Source organism: Mauremys mutica, chromosome 15 (genome assembly GCF_020497125.1).
Source record: "Mauremys mutica isolate MM-2020 ecotype Southern chromosome 15, ASM2049712v1, whole genome shotgun sequence".
Classification (NCBI taxonomy): Eukaryota; Metazoa; Chordata; order Testudines; family Geoemydidae; genus Mauremys; species Mauremys mutica.
Window position 1 is genome coordinate 21,427,582 of NC_059086.1, and position 18,684 is coordinate 21,446,265.

The 18,684-nt window shown below is 48.1% G+C and overlaps 1 protein-coding gene across 1 annotated transcript in view; it reads left to right on the forward strand.

Moving 5' to 3' along the window:
* Positions 1-18,684, forward strand: part of LOC123350274 (deleted in malignant brain tumors 1 protein-like) — a 156,901-nt gene that overhangs the window by 52,363 nt on the left and 85,854 nt on the right. The window contains 3 exon segments of the mRNA XM_044988767.1: positions 7,574-7,903; positions 10,006-10,020; positions 11,258-11,572. Coding sequence (XP_044844702.1) covers positions 7,574-7,903; positions 10,006-10,020; positions 11,258-11,572 — 660 coding nt within the window.

Below are 18,684 nucleotides of genomic sequence, written 5' to 3' on the forward strand. Positions count from 1 at the left end.
ACAGATGTGGTCTCCTCACCTTAAAAAAGATATACTGGCATTAGAAAAGGTTCAGAAAAGGGCAACTAAAATGATTAGGGGTTTGGAGAGGGACACTCAGAGCATGGTGTTCTATCCCTCCCCATCCTGGCTAATAGCCACTGGTGGACCTATTCTCCAGGAATTTATCTAGTTCTTTTAAAAATCCTATTATAGTTTTGGTCTTTACAGCATCCCCTGGCAAAAAGTTCCACGGGTTGACTGTATGTTGTGTGAAGAAGTACTTCCTCTTGTTTTTTTAAAACCTGCTGCCTATTAATTTCATTGGGTGACTACTAGTTCTTGTGTTATGTGAAGGATTAAATAACATTTCCTTATTCACTTTCTTTACAGCAGTCAAGATTTTATAGACGTCTATCATATCCCCCCTTAGTCATCTCTGTTCTAAGCTGAAAATTCTCAGTCATTTTAATCTCTCCTCCTGTTTCATACCCCTAATAATTTTAGTTGCCCATCTCTGTACCTTTTCCAATTCCACTATATTTTCTTGGGGATGGGGTGACCAGATCTGCACACTATATTCAAGGTGTGCACGTACCATGGATTTATATACAGGCAATATGATATTTTCTGTCTTATTATCTATCCCTTTCTTAATGATTCCCAACATTCCCTTTGCTTTTTTGACTGCCACTGCACGTTGAGTGGATGTTTTCAGAAAACTATCCACAATGATTCCAAGATCTTTCTTGAGTGTTTAATAGCTAATTCAGACTCCATCATTTTGTATTGTGACAAAGTTCCTCTATCTTGGTGGGTCCTGCGCTTATTTGGCAGATTTGCTCACCTCAGTGATCTTCCCCACAGTCTGGGTCAACTTCTCCTGTGTCTGATCAGGCATTGGGAGGTTTGGGGGGAACCCGGGCCCGCCCTCTACTCCGGGTCCCAGCCCAGGGCCCTGTGGATTGCAGCTGTCTATAGTGCCTCCTGTACCAGCTGCATGACACCTACAGCTCCCTGGGCTACTTCCCTTGGCCTCCTCCAAACACCTTCTTTATCCTCACCACAGGACCTTCCTACTGGTGTCTGATAACACTTGTACTCCTTAGTCCTCCAGCAGCACACCCTCTCACTCTCAGCTCCTTGTGCCTCTTGCTCCCAGCTCCTCACACGCACTTCCTCTCCTCTGGCTCCTCCCCGCCTGATTGGAGTGAGCTCCTTTTTAAACCTAGGTGCCCTGATTAGCCTGCCTTGATTGGCTGCAGGTGTTCTAATCAGGCTGGCTGCCTTAATTGGTTCTAGCAGGTTCCTGATTACTCTACTGCAGCCCCTGCTCTGGTCACTTAGGGAACGGAAAACTACTCATCCAGTGACCAGTATATTTGCCCTCTACCAGACTCCTGTAAAACCCAGGGTTGTGAGTTCAGTCCTTGAGGGGGCCACTTAGGAATCTGGGGCAAAAATTGGTCCTGCTAGTGAAGGTAGCGGGCTGGACTCAATGACCTTTCAAGGTCCCTTCCAGTTCTAGGAGATTGGTATATCTCCAATTATTACCAGATTCCTGTACCCCACTGGCCTGAGTCTGTCACAGTATGTATAGTTGAGATTGTTTTCCAATGTGCATTACTTTGCATTTATCAACATTGAATTTCATCTGCCATTTTGTTGCCCTGTCACCCAGTTTTGTGAGATCCCTTTGTAACTTTTTGCAGTCTGCCTGGGACTTAGAATCATAGAATGTCAGGGTTGGAAGGGTTCTCAGGAGGTATCTAGTCCAACGCCCTGCTCAAAGCAGGAGTAATCCCCAGCGAAATCATCCCAGCCAGGGCTTTGTCAAGCCTGACCTTAAAAACCTCTAAGGAAGGGGATTCCACCACCACCCTAGGTAACCCATTCCAGTGCTTCACCACCCTCCTAGTGAAAAAGTTTTTCCTAATATCCAACCTAAACCTCCCGCACTGCAACTTGAGACCATTACTCCTTGTTCTGTCATCTTCTACCACTGAGAACAGTCTAGATCCATCCTCTTTGGAACCCCCTTTCAGGTAGTTGAAAGCAGCTATCAAATCCCCCCTCATTCTTCTCTTCAGCAGACTAAACAATCCCAGTTCCCTCAGCCTCTCCTCATAAGTGATGTGCTCCAGCCCCCTAATCATTTTTGTTGCCCTCCGCAGGACTCTTTCCAATTTTTCCACATCCTTCTTGTAGTGTGGGGCACAAAAGTGGACACATTTCTCCAGGTGAGGCCTCACCAATGTCGAATGGAGGGGAATGACTACGTCCCTCGATCTGCTGGCAATGCCCCTAATTATACAGCCCAAAATGCTGTTAGCTTTCTTGACAACAAGGGCACACTGCTGACTCATATACAGCTTCTTGTCCACTGGAACCCCTAGGTCCTTTTCTGCAGAATTGCTTCCTAGCCATTCGGTCCCTAGTCTGTAACAGTGAATGGGATTCTTCCGTCCTTAACTATCTTGAATAGTTTTATATGATCTGCAAATTTTGCCACCTCACTGTTTTCTTATTGTTCTAGATCATTTATGAATATGTTGAACAGTACTGGTCCCAGTATCAACCCCTCAGGGATACCACTACTTTTAGAGGCCAGCTGGGCCTGACTGGAGCATGGCCACAGCTGAGCCTACTTTCCCTCATCAGCCCATGCTTCTTGCCCCAGTCTAAAGGGAGCTACACTCCCCCACTGCAACTTGAGACCATTACTCCTTGTTTTGTCATCTGGTACCACTGAGAACAGTCTAGATCCATCCTCTTTGGAACCCCCTTTCAGGTAGTTGAAAGCAGCTATCAAATCCCCCCTCATTCTTCTCTTCAGCAGACTAAACAATCCCAGTTCCCTCAGCCTCTCCTCATAAGTCATGTGCTCCAGCCCCCTAATCATTTTTGTTGCCCTCCGCTGGACTCTTTCCAATTGGGATTCTTCCGTCCTTAACTATCTTGAATAGTTTTATATGATCTGCAAATTTTGCCACCTCACTGTTTACTCATTTTTCTGGATCATTTATGAGTATGTTGAACAGTAATGGTCCCAGTACCAACCCCTCAGGGATACCACTATTTATTTCTCTCCATTCTGAGAAACTGATAATTTATTCCTACCCTTTGCTTCCCACCTTTTAACCAGATCCATGAGAGGACTTTCCCCTTATATCTCATCGGCTCTGACACCCCCCCTGTAAATTCGAACACCCCCCCCTCATTTCAATTTCTGGGGAAACCACTGAGAGGGAGGGAGGAAGGGGGGAGGCTTTGCGCCGCAAGACAGCTGATTGTCACTGGCAGGAGGTGGGGGGAGTAGGGGGAAGACACTGATTCCTGGGGGCCACCGGCAGGTGGGAGGCACTGGGAAGGGGGGGGGCAGGAGAGCTGATGGGGAGCTGCCAGACTGTTTAACACCTGTATTAAATTGCTTGTTTAAAATTGTTTAAAATGTATATAATGCCTTTTGTCTGGCAAATTTTTTTTCCTGGAACCTGATCCCCCCTATTTACATTAATTCTTATGGGGAAATTGGATTTTCTTAACATTGTTTTGCTTAAAATCGCATTTTTCAGGACCATAACTACAACGTTAAGTGAGGAATTACAGTATTTTACACACATCGCCACCTAGTGGCTGAGCAGTATACTAGAGCTTAGCACTCCATTAGACAGCATGTGGGGCTGTCAAACTCCAGGTCGGGGGGGAGCCAGGCCTGAGGGGAGCAGGGTGTGGGGGTCCTTCAGAGGTGCAGGCAGTGTGAAAGGAGGTGGCTTGGTTTGGAAGGGCTGGTGCAGTGTCACTGGTTCTGACGTCGCTCACCAGATCTTGTCTTTTGCCCGCTACTTAGGGCTCTTCTGCACTGGAAACATTACAGTGGCACGATGGCAGCTCTGCAGATACAGCACTTCTGTGTAGATGCGACCGACGCCGATAGGAGGGGCAGGAGTGTTAATCCACCTCTCTGAGAGGCAGTAGATAGGTCACTGAAATACAACATGCAGCTGAGTCTTTTCTCTCAGTGCATCAAGAGATGTGAGGGGAGAGCTCACTCAGGCCACGGCTTACATCAGCCAATGTTTGGAGATCCCCATGGTGACCAGCCATGGAGACAGAGACTTACCTCATCTCTTTGCTTTCTTCCAGCTTCCATGACAGGATTCCCCATGACAGGTAAATACAAACATAAGCAGAAGGTGTGGAGTCTGTCCATATGTGTGGGGTGCATGCTGCGGGGTGCAGCTATCTCATTAATTGGGGTGAGGAAGGGATGAGTTAAGGTTATTTAATCTAGTCATTTAATTGTAGGACTGGAGACCTGGGTTCAAGTCCTGCCTCCACCAGACTCACCCCATGGTCTCAGCCCATCACTACCTCACTACATGTCCTAGTTTCCCCACCAGTGAATTGTTAACAAGGCGGTCTGTGTGGCAGAGTGCAGGGCATTCTGGCTGTGGGATACCGGTGGAAATCCCCAGCCATCCAGCATCCGAAGGGCTCACCCTTGCCCAGTAAGACTGATTGAAATTTTGGCTCTGGCAGTGGCTGTTTGAGCTGTGCTACCTCACTGTTTACTTATTTTTCTAGATCATTTATGAATATGTTGAACAGTACTGGTCCCAGTACCAACCCCTGAGGGATACCACTATTTATCTCTCTCTATTCTGAAAAACTGATAATTTATTCCTACCCTTTGTTTCCCACCTTTTAACCAGATATTGATCCATGAGAGGACTTTCCCCTTATCCCATGATGGCTTACTTTTCAAAAGTCAATTTAAATTAAATACATTTTTTTTAAAAAAATTATACAATGTTAGAAATCTAGACCTGTTATGTGTTTTGGTATAACTTGTGTTATCCTTATGTTAAATTTGAATTAGCCTAACAAAACATTTACTTTATTCATATCTCTTTTTTATATCTCATCGGCTCTGACCCCCCCCATAAATTCAAACACCCTCCCTAATTTCAATTTCTGGGGAAACTACTGGGAGGGAGGAAGGGGGGAGGCTGTGCACCACAAGATAGCTGATTGCCACTGGCAAGAGGTGAGGGGAGTACGGGGAAGGTGCTGATTCCTGGGGGCCGCCGGGGGATGGGAGGCGCTGGGGTGGGGCAGGGGAGCTGATGGGGAGCTGCCATCCTGTTTAATACCTGTATTAAATTGCTTGTTTAAAATTGTTTAAAATGTATATAATGCCTTTTGTCTGGCAAATTTTTTTCCCCCTGGAACCTGATCCCGCCTATTTACATTAATTCTTATGGGGAAATTGGATTCGCTTAACATCGTTTTGCTTAAAGTCGCATTTTTCAGGACCATAACTACAACGTTAAGTGAGGAATTACTGTATTTTACACACAGCACCACCTAGTGGCTGAGCAGTATAATACAGTTTAGCACTCCATTAGACAGCATGTGGGGCTGTCAAACTCCAGGTTGGGGGGAGCCAGGCCTGAGGGGAGCAGGGGTCCTTCAGAGGTGCAGGCAGTGTGAAAGTAGGTGGCTGAGTTTGGAAGGGCTGGTGCAGTGTCACTGGTTCTGACGTCGCCCACCAGGACTTGTATTTTGCCGGCTCCTTAGGGCTCTTCTGCACTGGAAACATTACAGTGGCACAGTGGCAGCTCTGCAGCTGTAGCACTTCTGTGTAGATGTGACCAACGCTGACAGGAGAGGCAGGAGGGTCAGTCCACCTCCTGGAGAGGCAGTAGATAGGTCACTGAAATACAATGTGCAGCTGAGTCTTTTCTCTCAGTGCATCAAGAGATGGCAGCTGAGAGCTCACTCAGGCCACGGCTTACGTTAGCCAATGTTTGGAGATCCCCAAGGTGTCCAGCCATCAGGGGCGGCTCTACCTTTTTGGCCGCCCCAAGCAGTCATGCGCGGGAGGCGCCCCGGAGCCGCGTGAGCAGCGGACCTCCCGCGGGCATGACTGCAGAGGGTCCGCTGGTCGCGCGGCTCGGCTGGACCTCCCGCGGCTGCGGACGGTTCGCAGGTCTGGCGGCTCCGCTTGAGCTGCCGCAGTCATGCCTGCGGGAGGTCCAGCCGAGCCGCGGGACGAGCGCCCCCTCTGCAGTCATACCTGCGGCAAGTCCGGTCGGCCCGGGGCTCCGGTGGACCTCCCGCAGGCATGACTGCGGCAGGTCCGCCGGCCCAGCCTGCCGCCCCCCCGGGAAAGGGCCGCCCCACGCGCGTGTTTGCCGCGCTGGGGTCTGGAGCCGGCCCTGCCAGCCATAGAGACAGACACTTACCTCATCTCTTTGCTTTCTTTCAGCTTCCATGACAGGATTCCCCATGACAGGTAAATACAAACATAGGCAGAGGGTGTGGAGTCTGTCTGTATGTGTGGGGTGCATGCTGCAGGGTGCAGCTCTCTCATAAATTGGGGTGAGGAAGGGACAAGTTAAGGTTATTTAATCTAGTCATTCAAGTGTAGGACTGGAGACCTGGGTTCAAATGCCGGCCTCCACCAGACTCACCCCATGGTCTCAGCCCATTGCTTCCTCACTACGTGTCCTAGTTTCCCCACCAGTGACTTGTTAACAAGGCGGGCTGTGTGGCAGAGTGCTCTGGCAGCGGCTGTTTGAGCTGTGTCATTCTGAGGTGACCCCAGATTTACCCTGGGGTAGGATCTGCCCCAACAGATATTTTGTCTTTAGTTATTGTTAGACTTGTATCATCTCAGCTCTGGCTGTGGCTGGTGAGTGGCCCCACCCCTGCACAGGGCAAATGGAGATGCTGTGTACTGACACTGGGGGCCGTGATGTGGCCTGTGAGAGGTGGGGGTGGGGTACCAGGGGGTGGGCTGCTGAGGTGCCGTCGCCACAGGAGGGTGCTCAGTTCAGCACGGGGCCGGCCCTGTCTGTGTGGGGAATATGGAGGAGGCGAGTCAAGTCCAGTGGAGGCTTTGGGGAGCAGAACTACAGCCCCGTGAGGCTGCTGCTGGTGGCTCTGGTCAGGCAGGGGCATCGGGGCGCAGACGGGGAGGAAGCCCAGGCAGGGGCAAAGGGCAGTTCAGTCTTCTGACTAGTTTTTCCCATTGGCCCCTCAGCTGGGAGCCGCCCAGACTGAGGGCTGGCCTGGCCTGCACACACCTGTCCTGTCATGGAGGGGAATTAACCCCAGCAGCTCATTTCACATTTTGGGCATCAGAGAGCTGCAATGGCTGCGACTTGCACTCACTACCAGCTTGGGCCCAGGGCCCCAGACGTGAAAGCCCAAGTGCCTGTTCCCCCCACACCAGCCACTGGGCTGAGCTGGGACGAAACGGGAAATGGTGCCCTCCGGGGGAGAAGCCCCAGGTCTCCTTCCCTCAATGTACTGCATGAGTTCATCCCCCTCGCACAGACTGTACCGGAGCCAGCATCCCCTGGAGAGAAAGACCCTGTGTCCCATTCTCCATCCCACGAGTCAGCCATTCCCCCATGCTTGGGGCTGGATCAGAACTGGTGACCTCCAGAGAGGAACCCCACAGTGTCCCATTCCCAGCCCCGCTGAGCCCGCCTGTCTGCCACACTGGGACTGAATGGGAGCCAGAGCAAACTATACGGAGCAAGCACCATCCCTGAGTGTTTATTCCCTTGGGTGTTTGCAGACTCAGGTATCTTAGAAGTGGCTCCTCTCCGACTGGTGAATGGTTCGAGTCGCTGCGCTGGGAGAGTCGAGGTGCTGTACAACCAGGTGTGGGGAACCGTGTGTGATGATGACTGGGACATAACTGATGCTGGAGTCGTGTGCAGACAGCTGGGCTGTGGGACGGCATTATCAGCCCCAGGAGGGGCTCGATTTGGGCGAGGATCAGACCGTATCTGGCTGGATGACGTCAACTGTGCAGGGACAGAAGTTGCCCTCTCCAGTTGCAGGGCTCAGCCTTGGGGAACGAATAACTGTAACCACGGAGAAGATTCCGGTGTTGTGTGCTCAGGTAACCTTCATCTACCACTCTGCCTGTTTCAGGGAGCAGGCTGGGAAGCACATTACGAGGCATTGTCCTCTCACAGCCGGTAATGACCCCAGCACGGTGCTTAAGGCCTGTGCTTCAGGGAGCAATATGGGGGTTCCAGTAGAGAGCCGTCTCCTCTCCGTCTCTGCTGACCCTAATTAGCCTGTGTTGCTCTTTGGGTCTGTGCTGCAGGGAGCAGTGTGGGGGCTCAGTAGGGGATGCTCACGTTCTCCTCTTGATGTCAGTGCTGGCCCCAAAAGGGGGCCTGTGCTGCAGGTAGGGGTGTGTCAGTAGGGGTCTGTCATAGGTTTCACCCGCACTCTGAACTTTAGGATACAGATGTGGGGGCCTGCATGAGAACCCCTAAGCTTAATTACCAGCTTAGATCTGGTTGCTGCCACCACCCAAATAGTTTAAAACAGCTGTTTATGAGTCATTTGGGAAACTCTATCTCCCCCACCACCCCTCCAAAATCTCTCCCTCCCAAGTACCGTAACCCTTCCCTGGATAACCTTGAGAGTCTTCTCCACCAATTTCCTGGTGAACACCAATCCAAACCCCTTGGATCTTAAAACAAGGAAAAAATCAATCAGGTTCTTAAAAAGAAGACTTTTAATTAAGGAAAGAAAGGTGAAAAGAAAACCTCTGGGAGAGAGCATACAAGCTTCTCTCACAGACAATAGATTCAAAACACAGAGAATGTTCCCCTGGGCAAAACCTTAGTTACACAAAAGAAATCCCAATTTGATTATCCCTCTAATGCACAAGACAAGTCACACAAAAAAATAAACATAAACCTATTTATTTCTTCTCTAATACTCACTACCCTGGGTGATTCCTTGATCTTTTTCACTCTGGCACAGAACTTTAATGGACTCTGAGACAAAGGAAAACTTCCCTCCTTCCTGTTGAAAAATCTTGTCCGCCCATTGGTTCCTCTGGTCAGGTGTCAGCTAGGCTAGGTGAACTTCTTAACCCTTTACAGGAAAAAGAAGCATTAACCCTTAACTGTCTGTTTATGACAGGGGCTCTCTCCCTTTGCAGTTGTGCTGGCCCTAATGCCCTAGTGCGGTACCATGGGCCCCTAGCATGAGGAAGCCTTGTCTGTGCCCACTGGGGGTCAGCTCCCCGACTCCCTCGGCGACACTGTAGGCCTTGTGGGGTGGGGGATGACCTCTCTCCAGGTTGGCAATAGGCCAGGGACACTTCACCCTTCGGCCCTCCGAGAGTTCCTTTGCAGCATCCAGTCCCTGTCTCTCTGGGCATTCACAGCAGTCACAGATCTTCTGCTCCCAAAGGAACAGGGTCTCAAGGTGACCCGTTCCATCTCCCATCTCTGCCCCAATCAACACACAGCCCTAGATTCCTTCATAGTCACACCAAGGACAAGTGATTTCACAGTGTAGCGATTCGAGGGGCAGCAATGGGACGGGTTGTAAAGAAATGGTTCTGTTGCTGGCTCAAAGGGCCCGAGGTGGAGCAACAGCAGGGGTTCGTTGCCCGGTGTGCGTCGCAGTAATTAACACACCAGGGTGGAGAAGCAAACCAAGTTTATTTGAGCTCAAAAAGGTGCCAGGGAGAAAAAGCATTCTCAAATCCTGCACACCCGCGTGCAGGCGGGGTCCCAGTATTTATATCTTAAGCTGTTTGTGTAAGCCTTTTGTTTTGTTTTCCCCCTCACCCCTCCTTTCCCAACAGCAGTTCCTTTAAACATTACATTATAGCATGTTAGAAAAGTTCTCATCCGCATGTTTATCTATTGGCCTTGTCAGCTCAGGCACATGAAGACTTCTCCCCCTTTCCTCCCCCCTTATCACTACTTTTGCTAGTTTAAGCAGGACTGCAGCTGTTTGCTAGAAAAGCTGACTCTCACATATTCTGCTTTTAGGCTGTTAGCATGTAGGTTGGTTAAAGTTTCCAAAATGGAGTTACTGTGGCTCACTTAGACCCAGAGCAGGGGCCTCATTGACACTTGTGGTTTTCCACTCCCCCCAAGTTACCTAGATTTATGCCTAGTGACACCAACAGTTCCATGGCCAATAAAATCATACCACGCTGACTAGAGCCTAGACTCATTGAACGAGATACTTTTCTGTCTGGTACAGCAACGCTCACCCCACAGTCCTTCCAGGGTTTTACTCCAGGCCTGGCTGTGATCTCCTGTTCCTGAGACAAACACTGTCAGCTGCCTCCTGGGTGAAAGGGAGCTCTTGTCCCCTCTCCTCTTTCTTTGTAGGTACAGACCATTGTCTCTTCCCAGAGGAGGTCTCTCTTCACAGGCTCGTGCTGAGGGTCCTTTGTCTTTGTAAATTCTCATGTCCCGACTGGGCCCAGATAGTGAATACAGCCTGTCTCCAGTGTTGTGCTTTGTTCTATGTGCTGATTGGCTCAGCTGAAGGGATTGCCATGGTGCAGGTGACAAGCTTCACTTCAGCATTTCTGGAGTCTCATATTCCACATTTGATAGCTCTCTTCAACTATGTCCCATCCAAACATCTTGCCCCCGTTAGGGTGACGAGTGGGCTGCTGTCGCTCAGTAGGGATCTCACATAGCATCTCTAGTGAGCTATTGTGCATATATCTCACCCAGGGGATCCCGGTATAACTCTAGGCAAACCTGTGCCCTCTGCCAGTTGGAGTCTATTTATCTCTGGGCCAGACTTCTCTGCGGCACAATGGGGACCTGGGTAACTGTAGCTCCCACCGGTTGGATTTGGTGTCAACGGAGCCTGCAGCCGCTCACTCCAATTAAAAATCCAGGGCCAATTTCTCAAGAGTCCAGGTCCCAATCACTGGGTTCCGGCGGATTTGCATTTCAGGAGATAAGTCCTGAAGTTGTAACTTCCCCAAGAGCTGGGCACAGGAGACGCAATTCTTCCTCACTTCCTGTCCTACACAGCCTACATATTCCCTGTCCTGTTTCTCAGCTGCCCTGTCCTACCCCAGAAGTGGCTGCATGTCATTGCGGGGAGTCGTCTTCTTTTGGGTATGTCACAAGTCAATATCTCTGTTACCCTGTGTAGCTATGAATACCAGCGCCAGGAGTGAGGGTGTAAATCTGCTCCCCAGGAGGTTCCTGCCAGCAGTGCCGGGGGTGATCTTTTAAATTAAGTGTTCTAGTGGGAGTGAGAGCTGTCTGGGAGAGGAGTGAACAAACTTCAACATTGCTCAAGTGATTAGCATGGCCAGTAGTGTGGAGCCCTTGACAGGCAGTTGCTGTGTGTAGAGACCAGTCAGATCCATTGGTGGGAGGCGCTACGTTCCCCAGCGACATGAGACATCAGATGCACAGGAAACTCTCTGAGCGTTTCTTCCCTTGGATGTTTGCAGACTCAGAAGTGGCTCATCTCCGACTGGTGAATGGTTTGAGTCGCTGCGCTGGGAGAGTCGAGGTGCTTTACAACCAGCAGTGGGGAACCATATGTGATGATGACTGGGACATAACTGATGCCGGAGTTGTGTGCAGGCAGTTAGGCTGTGGGACGGCGCAATCAGCCCCAGGAGGGGCTCGATTTGGGCAAGGATCTGACCGTATCTGGCTGGATGACGTCAACTGTGCAGGGACAGAAAATGCCCTCTCTGATTGCAGTGCTCGGCCTTGGGGAACCAATGACTGTAACCACGGAGAAGATGCCGGTGTTGTGTGCTCAGGTAACCTTCATCTACCACTCTGCCTGTTTCAGGGAGCAGGGTGGGAAGCTCATTACGGGGCATTGTCCTGTCACAGCTAGTACTGACCCCAGCATGGTGCTTGTGGCCTGTGCTTCAGGGAGCAATATGGGGGTTCAAGTAGAGAGCCGTCTCCTCTCCGTCTCTGCTGACCCTATTAGCCTGTTTTGCTCTTTGGGCCTGTGCTGCAAGGAGCAGTGTGGGGGCGCAGTAGGGGACGGTCACGCTCTCCCCTTGTTGTCAGTGCTGGCCCCAAAGGGGGCCTGTGCTGCAGGTAGGGGTGTGTCAGTAGGGGTCTGTCATAGGTTTCACCCGCACTCTGAACTTTAGGATACAGATGTGGGGGCCTGCATGAGAACCCCTAAGCTTAATTACCAGCTTAGATCTGGTTGCTGCCACCAACCAAATAGTTTAAAACAGCTGTTTATGAGTCATTTGGGAAACTCTTTTTCCCCGCCACCCCTCCAAAATCTCTCCCTCCCAAGTACCGTAACCCTTCCCTGGGTAACCTTGAGAGTCTTCTCCACCAATTTCCTGGTGAACACCAATCCAAACCCCTTGGATCTTAAAACAAGGAAAAAATCACTCAGGTTCTTAAAAAGAAGACTTTTAATTAAGGAAAGAAAGGTGAAAAGAAAACCTCTGGGAGAGAGCATACAAGCTTCTCTCACAGACAACAGATTGAAAACACAGAGAATGTTCCCTTGGGCAAAACCTTAGTTACACAAAAGAAATCCCAATTTGATTATCCCTCTAATGCACAAGACAAGTCACACAAAAAAATAAACATAAACCTATTTATTTCTTCTCTAATACTCACTACCCCGGGTGATTCCTTGATCTTTTTCACTCCGGCACAGACGTTTAACGGACTCTGAGACAAAGGAAAACTTCCCTCCTTCCTCTTGAACAATCTTGTCCCCCCATTGGTTCCTCTGGTCAGGTGTCAGCTAGGCTAGGTGAACTTCTTAACCCTTTACAGGTCAAAGAGGTATTAACCCTTAACTGTCTGTATATGACAGGGGCTCTCTCCCTTTGCAGTTGTGCTGGCCCTAATGCCCTAGTGCGGTGCCATGGGCCCCTAGCATGAGGAAGCCTTGTCTGTGCCCACTGGGGGTCAGCTCCCCGACTCCCTCGGCGACACTGTAGGCCTTGTGGGGTGGGGGGTGATCTCTCTCCAGGTTGGCAATAGGGACACTTCCCCTTTCGGCCCTCCAAGAGTCCCTTTGCAGCATCCAGTCCCTGTCTCTCTGGGCGTTCACAGCAGTCACAGATCTTCTGCTCCCAAAGGAACAAGGTCCCAAGGTGACCAGCTCCACCTCCCATCTCTGCCCCAATAAACGCACAGCCCTAGATTCCTTCATAGTCACACCAAGGACAAGTGATTTCACGGAGTGTAGCGATTTGAGGGGTAGCAAGGAGACAGGTTGGAAAGAAATGGTTCCATGGCCAATAAAATCATACCACGCTGACTAGAGCTTAGACTCATTGAACGAGATACTTTTCTGTCTGGTAGAGCAACGCTCACCCCACAGTCCTTCCAGGGTTTTACTCCAGGCTTGGCTGTGATCTCCTGTTCCTGAGACAAACGCTGTCAGCCGCGTCCTGGGTGAAAGGGAAAGCTTGTCCCCTTCTCCTCTTTCTTTGTAGGTACAGACCATTGTCTCTTCCCAGAGGAGGTCTCTCTTCAGAGACTAGTGCTGAGGGTCCTTTGTCTTTGTAAATTCTCATGTCCCGACTGGGCCCAGACAGTGAATACAGCCTGTCTCCACGGCTGTGCTTTGTTCTATGTGCTGATTGACTCAGCTGAAGGGATTGCCATGGCGCAGGTGACAAGCTTCACTTCAGCACTTCTGGAGCCTCATATTCTACATTTTATATCTCTCTTCAACTATGTCCCATCCAAATATCTTCCCCCATTAGGGTGACAAGTGGGCTGCTGTCTGTTGGTAGAGACCTCACATGCCATGTTTGGTGAACTATTGTGCTTATATCTCACCCAGGGGATTGACATATAACTCTGGGCATCCCTGTTCCCTCTACCAGTTGGCATCTAGTTATCTGTGGGCAGACTCCTCTGTGGCAGAGTGGGACCTGGGGAGCACCCCAGTATGGTGCTAAGGGTCTGTACTGCACGGAGCTGGTTCGGGGTCACAGTAAGTGTCGCTCTTCTCATGGTGTCAGTTCTGACCCCATTTCCCCCATGCAGTTCTACAGGCCTGTGCTGTTGGGAGCAGGATGGGGGCTCTTTTGGGGGTGATTTCCCCTCGCAGTCAGTGCTGGCCGCAGTGCCTCAGCACAGTACTTAGGATCTGTGCTGCAGGGAGCAGTACGTGAGAGACCCTCCCTATCGCTGATCGCTCTGATCCCTCTGCCCCGCTACAGCACAATGGGGTGCTGGGTAACCAGAGATCCCATTTGTGGGATTTGGTGTTGAATGGATCCCGCAGCCACTCAGGGATCCCTTTATGAAGTGTGGGGTTCTTTTCCTCGTCACTCCGGGTGATCTTCATCTCAGCTAATTACCCCTGAACCTGTAATATGCCCAACTACTGTGACTAGAGACAGGTTCTTCCTCACTTCCTCTTCTACACTCCCTTCCCCTTTGGGGGGAGGGATAGCTCAGTGGTTTGAGCATTGGCCTGTTAACCCCAGGGTTATGAATTCAATCCTTGAGGGGGCCACTTAGGAATCTGGGGCAAAAATTGGTCCTGTTAGTGAAGGCAGGGTGCTGGACTCAATGATCTTTCAAGGTCCCTTTCAGTTCTAGGAGATTGGTATATCTCCAATTATTATTAATTTTTCTATTACAGAGCCCATGAGTTTCTGTGCTCCGTCTCTCGTCTACTCTGTTCCACCCCACAGGTGGCTGCATGGTAGTGGTGGGGAGTAGGGCTGTCAAGTTATTAAAAGAAATTGTGATTAATTGTGAGATAAAAATTGTTCAAGATTAATTGCACAAGCAATCGTCCCTTTACACAATAATAGAATACAATTTATTTCAATTTTTGGGATGTTTTCTACATTTTCAAATACATTGATTTCAAATACAATTCAGAATACAAAGTGTACAGTGCTCACTTTATATTTATTTTTTATTACAAGTATTTGCACTGTAAAAAAGAGAAAAGAAATAGTATTTTCAATTCACCTCATACAAGTACTGTTGTGCCAGCTCTTTATCTGGAAAGTTGAACTTACAAATGTAGAATGATTTACAAATAATAACTGTACAGCCTCTGGCATGTAAGCTGCTCCTTGGTTTGTGCAACCAAATGACACTAGCCAATATCTCCAGTCCCAGACACAACCCTTGGAACCTCCATGTTGCAGTGTCCAGTTATGCCCACTAGACACTGGGACCTTATATGAGTGTGTCAATTTAACAAAGAAATTGATATGTACCAGGCTTCTTATCCCACGGGGAATCTGACACACTTCAAACCAAATGCACTTCTTCAGGTAGAATAAACAAATCAATTTATTAACTATAAAGATAGATTTTAAGTTATTATAAGTCAAAGCAAAACAAGTCAGATTTGGTCTAATGAAATAAAATAAAAACCCATTCTAAGCTGATCTGGACACTTTCAATGCCCTTATAAACTTAGATGCTTCTCACCACAGGCCGGCTGGTTGCTCTTCAGCCAGGCTCTCCCCTTTGATCAGAGCTTCAGTCGCTTGCTGGTGGTGGTGTATGTAGATGTATGTAAAAGAGAGAAGAAGAGCCTGGCAAATATCTCTCTCTTTTATCATGTTCTTTCTTCCCTCTTGGCTTTGCCCCCCCGCCCTCCTCAGAGTCAGGTGAGCATTACCTCATTGGAGTCCCAAACTAACCAAAGGAAGGAGGGTGACACATCCTTTTGTTGCTGCCTAGGCCAGCATCCTTTGTTCCTGTGAGGCTGGGCTGGGTTTGTCCCATGCATGCCTTGATGAGGTGTGAACTGCCCCTCTGCTCTTAGAGAGTTTTTGTCTGGGCTTATTTTAAGCCATGAGGATACATTTTCAGCCTCATAACTATATACATGAAATTATAATCTATAACATGACTGCAACAACAATTACTATAACATCACTATAAGAACAATCCTCGGTGCATCATGAGCCTTCCGAAGATACCCAACATGACAAACTTTGCATTGGATACCACACAGTCCTTTTATAAGGATGAACATGGGGGTGCTCCCCCAAGGTACAGAGCGTCACAGGTACCTTCTTTGCGTTTTGTCAAATCTGCAGTGAAGGTGTTCTTAAAATGAGCAACATTTGCTGAGTCATCATCCGAGACTACTGTAACATGAAAGATATGGCAGAATGCAGGTAAAATACATAGCAGGAGATGCACAATTCTCCCCTAAGAATGTCAGTCACAAATTACATTAACACCTTACTTTTTTAACGAGCATCATGAATATGTTAGTATGTCGTGTGGAATGGTGGCCAAAGCATGAAGGAGCATGGGAATGTTTAGCATATATGGCACGTAAATACCTTGCAATGCCACCTACAAAAGTGCCATGCAAACGCCTCTTCTCACTTTCGGGTGACACTGCAAATAAGAAGCAGGCAGCATTATCTCCCGTAAATATAACAACCTTGTTTGTCTGAGCGATTGGCTGAACAAGAAGTAAGACTGAGAGGATGTGTAGGCTCTAAGTTTTCCATTGGTTGTTTTTTTTTTTTGAGTGCAATTATGTAAGAAAAAAAATTCTATATTTGTAAATTGCACTTTCACAATAAAGAGATTGCACTGCAGTACTTGTATGAGGTGAATTGCAAAATACTATTTCTTTTACCATTTTTACAGTGCAAATATTTGTAATCCAAAATACAGTAACAGCTGTTTTTTCCAGCACTTCACCAACCGGAAAGCTCTATATATTGGCATTTCTGATCTTCATTGAAATACCGATTTATAGTTCGATTGGCGCAGGGAGGGCCACCCAGAGGATTCAGGGGGCCTGGGGCAAAGCAATTTCGGGGGCCCCTTCTATAAAAAAAATGGCAATACTATATTCTCATGGGGGCCCCTGTGGGGCCCGGGGCAAATTGCTCCACTTGCTCCCCTCCCCACAGGCGGCCCTGGGAAAAATAAACCTGCCGCATCTCGGCACAAACCCAGTTTTGAGACAACTTCTTGACAAGGTATCACTGGTTCTCAGCATCAGCTAGTGTTAAAAGGCACCAAAGCTCATTAAAAGGGTTGGACAAATATTTTCCATCAAAAGTTTTTTTGGTTTGAAAACTAGGGGTTTTAAAAAAGCAGAAAAAAATGATGGACAATGTCTGCTTTCCTTCAAAATTTGTTGTGGTTTTTTTAATTGAAAAGCTGAAATTAGTCTGCCAAAACCTGAACATGGTTTGAGGTTTCAGAAATGTGTGGCCAAATATTTGCTGCTTGCTTTGTTTGATTGTTTAAAGAAACAATAAAAAGATTCTGCTTAAAAGAAATCCAAAACTTTTGAACCACCTCAGCTTGTGACCAAACACCTGAGCTCATCCAGTCAGAGATTTTTTTCAGGTTTCTGATACTCTGCTGGCTTCTTTGGCTCATATCTGTCTCCATAACTTTGGGTTCATTTAGCTCAGAACATACTGGGTCAAACCAAAGGTCCATCCAGCCCAGTATCCTGTCTATTGACAATGGCCAATGCCAAGTGTCCCAGAGGGAGTGAATCTAACAGGTAATAGACTCCTAGAATATTAGGGTTGGAAGGGACCTCAAGAGATCATCTAGTCCAACCCCCTGCTCAAAGCAGGGCCAATCCCCAAATGGCCCCCTCAAGGATTGAATTTACAACCGTAATGATCAAGTGATCTCTCTCCTGCCATCCTTCTCCACCCTCTGACAGAGGCTAGGGACTCCATTCCTTACCCATCCTGGCTAATAGTCATTAATGGACTTAACCTCCATGCATTTATCTGTTTCCTAGAGACTGGCTCCATGGGGTCCCTCACAAACTGGAGACAGTTACTGTGGGTTAGTCTTTAGTATGGCTTATGTACATACTCCGCGAACTCAGCATTTGAGCTTGGTTTTTTTTTTTTGCGAACAGGGGCTGCTAACGAGGAGTTTCACAAGGGAGTTCTCCAGGTGACAGAGGAGCAAACACAGCATCCTTGGGGTAAGTTGAATTTACAAATGTAGATTGATTTACAAATAATAACTGCACAGCTTCTGGCATGGGGTATAACATTAGGGATCTATTATCGACCATCTGACCAGGACAGTGATAGTGATGATGAAATGCTAAGGGAAATTAGAGAGGCTATGAAAATTAAGAACTTATTAATAGTGGGGGATTTCAATTATCCCCATATTGACTGGGGACATTTCACTTCAGGACAAAATGCAGAGATAAAATGTCTCGATACTTTTAATGACTGCTTCATGGAGCAGCTGGTATGGGAACCCACAAGGGGAGAGGCAACACTAGATTTAATCCTGAATGGAGCTCAGGAGCTGGTCCAAGAGGTAACTATAGCAGGACCGCTTGGAAATAGTGACCATAATACAATAGCGTTCAACATCCCTGTGGTGGGAAGAACATCTCAACAGCAGTTGAGATGGCACTGTGGCATTTAATTTCATAAGGGGGAACTATGCAAAAATGAGGGGGTTAGTTAAACAAAAGTTAAAAGGTACAGTGACTAAAGTGAAATCCCTGCAAGCTGCATGGGCGCTTTTTAAAGACACCGTAATAGAGGCCCAACTTCAATGTATACCCCAAATTAAGAAACACAGTAAAAGAACTAAAAAGGAGCCACCGTGGCTTAACAACCCTGTAAAAGAAGCAGTGAGAGATAAAAAGACTTCCTTTAAAAATTGGAAGTCAAATCCTAGTGAGGCAAATAGAAAGGAGCATAAAAACTGCCAAAGTAAGTGCAAGAGTGTAATAAGAAAAGCCAAAGAGCAGTTTGAAGAACAGCTAGCCAAAAACTTCAAAGGTAATAAGAAAATGGTTTTTTAAGTAAATCAGAAGCAGGAAGCCTGCTAAACAACCAGTGGGGCCCCTTGATGATCGAGATATAAAAGGAGCACTTCAAGACGATAAAGTCATTGCAGAGAAACTGCAATGGATTCTTTGCTTCAG